Source organism: Palaemon carinicauda, chromosome 24 (genome assembly GCF_036898095.1).
Source record: "Palaemon carinicauda isolate YSFRI2023 chromosome 24, ASM3689809v2, whole genome shotgun sequence".
Classification (NCBI taxonomy): Eukaryota; Metazoa; Arthropoda; class Malacostraca; order Decapoda; family Palaemonidae; genus Palaemon; species Palaemon carinicauda.
In genome coordinates, this window is record NC_090748.1 from 106998543 (window position 1) to 107006042 (window position 7500).

General features: G+C 31.9%; 1 protein-coding gene across 2 annotated transcripts in view; it reads left to right on the forward strand.

The window, feature by feature from the left end:
* LOC137617949 (angiotensin-converting enzyme-like) overlaps positions 1-4727 on the forward strand; it is a 29693-nt gene extending 24966 nt beyond the window's left edge. For both annotated transcript variants that reach the window (XM_068347885.1, XM_068347886.1), the window contains exon 14: positions 4535-4727. In XM_068347885.1, coding sequence (XP_068203986.1) covers positions 4535-4584 — 50 coding nt within the window. In that variant the 3' untranslated portion in view covers positions 4585-4727. The remainder of the gene's footprint in view (positions 1-4534) is intronic.
* The last annotated feature ends 2773 nt before the right edge of the window (positions 4728-7500 follow it).

Sequence of the window (7500 nt, forward strand, 5' to 3'; positions counted from 1 at the left end):
AGACTTGTTTTTTTCTTTGTTTTATTTTTTTCTTCTCTAATTATCCGTCTTTTATGCAAGGCCTAACCTTCTTAGCCTTTCTACGACGAAAGGAAAGAGGCGTGAAAAATGTATAGCCTTAAAGCAGCTGATTTGTTTATTATATCTTTATAGAATTAAAGAGTATATATGGCTTTTAACTCTATTATTATTTAAAACTTTATAATTTGAAGAAGTACTTGTTCAAAGTAATGTATTATCAAGTTTCTTTTTTTTTTCTATCAGGGATTTAATCTAAACATTGTTTTAAATTGAATTTCTCCTAATAATTTTGATTTTCTTTTACAAATCTCAAATTTAAGAAAAATATTTTAATGTTGTGGCTGTTCTTAAAATATTCTATTTTAATTTTAGTTTATTTATTTCTTTATTTCCTTTCCTCACTGGGCTATTTTCCTGTTGAAGGCCTTGGGCTTCTAGCATCCTGCTTTTCCAACTAGGGTTACAACTTAACAAGTAATAATAATGATAGTAATGATAAAAATGATGATGATAATAATAATGATAATGATGATAATAATAATGATGATGATAATGATGATAATAATAATGATGATAATGATGATAATAATAATGATGATAATGATAATAATGATAACGATGATAATGATAATGATAAGGATAATAATGATAATACTGATGATGATTATGACAATAACAATAATAACAATAACAACAAATCGCTTAATTTAGTCTTTGAAAGCTACTTAAAAAGAAAAAAATAATCACAAAAACTAATGAGAAAACTGCCATCCATGAAACCAGAGACAAAGCTCGACCCCACTAAATAGAATAAACTAAACCAACCACTTTCCACCAAACAGACCATCTCCGGCCGAAATGCATTAAGTCTGCGTCACGTCTTGTGGATTTTGGCTTCGGTCCTGTGAATTCATATTGGCGAAATGCACGCTAACCAATATGAAATCAATGAAGGGAGAGAGTCACGTTCCACTATTTGTTTCATTCGGATCTGTTTTACGTGCGCATTGAAATAAGATTCTTTCATACTTCATCATAATTGCATTCAATCTATAGACATGCATAGTCGAAGAACGTAATGTGCGTAGTGATCATTACATACATTATTGGTTACATCCAACCTTTTAGCTTCACGTTAAAGTTTTTGGCTTCGCGATCAAGATTTTGGCTTCCCGTTAAAGTTTTTAGCTTCGCGTTAAAGTTTTTAGTTTCGCGGTAAAGTTTTATAGCTTCACGTTAATGTTTTTAGCTTCACGTTAAAGTTTTAGCTTCATGTTTAAATTTTTTCTTCGCGTTCAAGTTTTTAGCTTCGCATTCAAGTTTTTAGCTTCGCGTTCAAGTTTTTAGGATTACGTTCAAGTTTTTAGCTTCCCGTTCAAGTTTTTAGCTTAGCGTTAAAGTTTCTAGCTTCACTTTAAATTTTCTAGCTTCGCGTTAGTTTGTAGCTTCATATTAAAGTTTCTATCTTCACGTTCAAGTTTTTAGCATTACATAAAAAATTTTAGCGTTGCATTTAAGTTTTTAGCATTGCATAAAAGTTTTTAGCATTGCATAAAAGTTTTTAGCATTGAATAAAAGTTTTAGCTTCACGTTCAAGTTTTTAGCTTCACGTCCAACATTTAAGCTTCAGTCCAACATTTAAGCTTCAGTCCAACATTTAAGCTTCAGTCCAACATTTAAGCTTCACGTTAAAGTTTTTAGCTTCTCGTTCAAGTTTTTAGCTTCACGTTCAAGTTTTTAGCTTCACGTTCAACATTTAAGCTTCATTCCAACATTTAAGCTTCAGTCCAACATTTAAGCTTCAGTCCAAATTTAAGCTTCACGTCCAACACGTAAGCTTCACGTCCAACACGTAAGCTTCACGTCCAACATTTAAGCTTCACGTTAAAGTTTTTAGCTTCTCGTTCAAGTTTTTAGCTTCACGTTCAAGTTTTTAGCTTCACGTTCAAGATTTTAGCTTCACAGTAAAGGATTTCAGTTTAAACGTAAAAATATGTAATCTTTACATTCGTGCTTTGCTTAGCGTTAAAAAAAATAGCTGCAATTCAAGCTTTTAGCTTGAACTTCGCATTAAACTCGGTTCATTCGTTAAACGTTAGGCAGTGTTTAAAGACTATGGGAGCCAAATACACTATTTTTTTCAATCATTACTTTATTTTTCCACTCATTCCTATCTGTTCCCAACCATTCCTTTCTTTTTCAATCATTCCTTTCTTTTTCCAATCATTCCTTTCTTTTCCCAATCATTCCTTTCTTTTTCCACTCATTCTTTTTTTCCCAATCTTTTTTTCTTTTAGTCATTCCTCTCTTTTCCCAATCATTCCTTTCCGTCTATTTTTCCAAACATTCCTTTCTTTTCTCAATTATTATTCTACCCATTTCATTATTTATTTTTAATCGTTCCTTTCTATATCCAATCTTTCCTTTCTTTTTTCAATTTTTCCTTTCTTTTCCAAATCATTCTTTTCTTTTTTCAACCACTTCCTTTCTTTTCCCAATCATTCTTTTCTTTTTTTCAACCATTTCCTTTCTCTTTCCAACCATTTCCTGTCTCTTTCCAACCATTTCCTTTCTCTTTCTAACCATTCCTTTTTTCTTTCCAACCATTCCTTTCTTTTCCCATCGCCTCTTTCTTTATCTTTGGTGCCTCGGAAAACACGAGGACAGACCCACCCCCTCCCCCCTCTATACTCTGGTGTCATTCCATCTTCGAAAATCTCTTTCGCCAAAGACTTTTATGAGACTTTTTTTTTTTAAGACTTTTTCCCAAAACTCGCAGGTATGAAATTAGGTTTTCTAAGCTGGTATCCTTTTCGTATTCTTTTTCTTTGGCAATTTTTATTTTTGGTTGTGGAAGGTCTTGATTCTTCTTGGCCAGGTTTTGTACTCTCTCTCTCTCTCTCTCTCTCTCTCTCTCTCTCTCTCTCTCTCTCTCTCTCTCTCTCTCTCTCTCTCTCTCTCTCTCAAACAAGGAAACCAATCAAATTTTTGGAAAAGGATTGAAATGACGTGGTAAAGTTTTTTAATTGTCTTTGGACATCTATTATCATTACTGTTGTTGTTGTTGTTGGCTCTAGCTCTTTCTCTCACTCTTTTAGAATTATTATTTTCCTGAATTTCTAAATACAAAATTCTATTTTCCTTTATATCAGTAACTCTTTCTCTTCCTCTCTCCTTCTTTATCAATATGTTTGCTCTCCTGCATTAATAAATCTTCATTATTATAATTTGATACATATAAGATTCTCATCTAATCATTTAATTAAATTATTTTGATTTAATGTACATAACCTTACAGCTAGAAACATACGGCAATTGAATTTTTTTTAATTTGAAATACTTTTTATCTGATGTACTTGTACCTTTATTAATCAACAAAGGATAAATCTCTCCATCCTTTAAAATAGATGGAAGGTGGGGAGGGAGTGAGGAGGGCTTGGGAGATATCTGTAAGGGGAAGAAGATCGAGAGGGAGGCAGAGAAGTAGATGGCAAGATAGGGTGAAGGAGGTTATGGAGAGAAAAGGTTTGGTGGAAGATGCCTTTGATAGTAGGCTTTGGAAAGGGCGCATTAGGCAACCGACCCCTTAATGTAGGGATAACTGTTGGGAAGATGATGATAAGGTGAAGGATGGAGAGAAGAGGTTTGGTAGAAGAGGATGCCTTTTATAGAAGGCACTGGAGAGGCGCATCAGGCAACCGACCCCTTAATTTTCAATGTAGGGATAATTGGGGCAAAGAAGATTTCTTTTACAATCACCTACAGTAATGAGAAATAAAGTAGAAGATAAACTCTAATTGATATATCCTACGTAATACATTCTGAATAGCAATGCATTTCAGGATAAAGTAGGGTTACTACATATCAGAATTCCATTAATAGATTAATGTTCAACAACACTTTGGTACTTGAATATTTTACGTATTTTACATAGCTACAAAATCTGTACTTTTGCATAGTAGATTACTTTTCAGCATCACCGTTTACATAGTTCTTAAAATAGAACCTTTGCTCTAAAGGGTACTTTTCAGCAACACTTTAGTATTTTACATACTTTACACATTGGCAAAAGTAGTAGTACTTTTTCAGTCCCTATAATATCAGCAACACTAAGTGTTTTACTTATTTCATACAGTTCCAAAAAGTATTTTGTTTTATTTTCACACCATTACATTTTTTTTTTCTCTATCGTCCAACTATATCCCTTTCTGAGTGTAGATATCATAACATGCTGAAAGAATTTGTGTATCGCAATGATCAGCAAAGCTGTACTAGTCAGAGCCACCCATACTAGGTTGGTTTACATGGAGCGATCGAGTGAAAATCTCCCACCATCACCAATCCACTCAAGTTAGCCTGATGATGAAAACAGGCCAAACCCTAGACATGAATAATGACATATCAGAGGACTTTACCCTTTCTCCAATTATATATTAGTAAAAGATCTTTTTTATGATACTAAGGAGTTTGCTTCAAAGATTTAACTATTTTTTCATTGATTTCTCTTCCACAGATGGACAGTACTGCGTTTACAAAGAGCCAACCACGGAAGGAAGCATTTAGTGAAGGTTAAATGCACTTTTCAACTTATATTTAAAATTATTTATTGTTATATTTATTGGGTTATGTGTCTTGTATTTATTTTCTTAAGTAACGAAATATGAGTCTGCACAAACACCGCGCTCACACATATACTGATACATATATGGGGGTATGTATGTATGTGTATGTATGTATGTATATATATACATATGTATGTAATATATACATATCATATATATATATATATATATATATATATATATATATATATATATATATATATATATATATATATATATATATATATATATATATATATATATATATATATATGCGCGTGTGTTTATAGTCAAATTCACTGCAGATAACCTGCCAAAGGTGGCTTATGAATCACGAATCATGCAACAAACAGAAGTGAAAATAAGATAGAAATTTATGTCTTATTGGTATTGTCAACTCTTAAGTCTATTTCCGTTTTTCTTATTGTCCTTAATAGATATAGACTTTTATACATATATGTATATGTATACTATATTACACAGTACAGGAAAAGAATAAGGACTTATTAAATAAATAAATTAACCAAATTTAACCCACATCTTTTTGTTTTCACTATTAAGGATTAACATTTAAACTTTAAATGTTAATCCTTAATAAACCTTTAAATTTTAAAGGTTTAAAGGTCGCTCATGAAGGGCAGATGTAAGGGATAGTGACAAGGCCCTTGCTACGTCATAGAGACTGACTATGTGATCAGCGTATAAGCCCCCTCTCCACTCAAGCTAGGACCAGGGAGGCCCAGGCAATGGCTGCTGATAAATCAGCAGTCTGACCTATAGGCTTCCCTAAAACATGCATAATTAGCTCACAAGGAGGATGTGTTTGCAGACACTAAAGAAACTATCGAGCTTGAGCGGAACTCGAACCCCAGTCCAGCAGATTATCAGGCAGGGACGTTACCAATAGGCTACCACAAACTTAACAAATATGATGTATAATGAAAGTCTGATATTATTCATCATGTTTATCTGTTTCTTCAATGTATATTTTATTATAATTTTTATTATAAGTGAGACTAATATGAAATGTTTCTATAAGTAATGCTACAATGCATTTCATGAAATAACAGAAAAGGTAAAAGAGTTATAGAAATACGAAGAAATCTTGCACAGGTTTGGTGGAAAATAATAGAAGGGAAAGAAAAGTCAACAAAAATACAGGTGTAGAAAAACAAAGGTATTCTGAAGAAGCAACAAAAGAACAATAGGTATTTTTTTCAAAAAAGGATATTTCGTTCGTTTTATACTATGGTTTTATATATATATATATATATATATGTGTGTGTGTGTGTGTGTGTATGTATGTATATATAAAATGTAAGTATATGTATACATATATATGTGTATAAATCATAAATAACATGTATAAGTATATATATTTATATATGTGTATACATAACATGTATATATATCTATATCTATATCTACATCTATATATATATATATATATATATATATATATATATATATATATATATATATATATATGTATATATATATACATATATATATATGTGTGTGTGTGTGTGTGTGTGTAACTTCAAGAAGTCCTAGCGTGAGCCACTCCCATAATTTTGAAAAGAAATAGAGGCAAATACGCACAGCCATTTTTTTGTTTTGTGTGAGAGAGAGAGAGAGAGAGAGAGAGAGAGAGAGAGAGAGAGAGAGTGTGATTTTAGATTTTTTATTGACTGTTAGACTACTGGTGATTATAAATATTTTATGAATAATACCGTAAAAAATGATTTATTTCTCAATGCTGAATATATTGCAGTGCACTCTAAAACACATCTCTAATATCGATAACAACAAATTCAGTAGTTTCTAGTCCACTGCAGGACAAAAGCCTCAGACATGCACTTATTCATGTATGGGGTTTGGGCTTTTTTCATCACGCTAGAAATTGCCGATTGGTGATGGTGGAAGACTTTTGTCTGATCGGTCACAGTGAACCAACCTAGTATGGGTGGCCCTGACTAGTACAGCTTTGCTGATCATGGCGATACACAAATCCCTTTCACGACGTTAAAGTATCCTTACTCAGAAAGGGACAAATACACACATACTCTATACTGTATATGCATATGTATGTATGCATGTATGTATGTATGTTAAGAAATAACACTTTGAATTTACATTTCCAGAGCAGACATTATCAATTATATCAATCCTAATAATAGTAATTTATTAATATTAGTATCATTACTACTATTATAATACTGAGAAGAAAGATCTCGCGCATTTAATTTAATTCACCCTTGATATTTTCATATTCTTGAAATTGCCCACGTTTTCATATTCATGATATTGCCCAAGTTAATACAATCGCTGATTGCCATTTGCATAAATATCTTCAAATCAACTATCTCCAATACACATGGCCAGAAAATGCTTACAACTGCTTAAAAAAAAAAAAAAAAAAAAAAAAAAAACTTTCCACGCATGCACTATGTCAACTGGACCTTCCCACGCATGCGCATAGTCAATATTGATCGGAGCGTTCAGCTCGAACGCGGCTTCGAAGCAGTTCTGTTTGCTCTTTAAGAAATCTGTTTCTGTAACAATTTTCCTATTTTTCCTTTTCGTTTTCCTCTTTCTATAACTTATTCCCTTCCTTAAAACAGCTTATATAAACAGTTAGTTGATTAATTCAAGATATATGAAAAGCTCGGTTTGGATAGGTTATTAAGTAAACAGTGGTTTATTCATTCGTCGGCCTAGTTGAATGCAAACGAAAAAAATATGTTTGGAATTATATAAGGTGACTCTTGTTTAAATATATGATTTTTTATGGTAATGGGAAATGAATGTTAGCATTAAATTTATTTCTAAAGTATTTAATGTTTTTACTAGGCCAATTTGTTCATTATATATATAT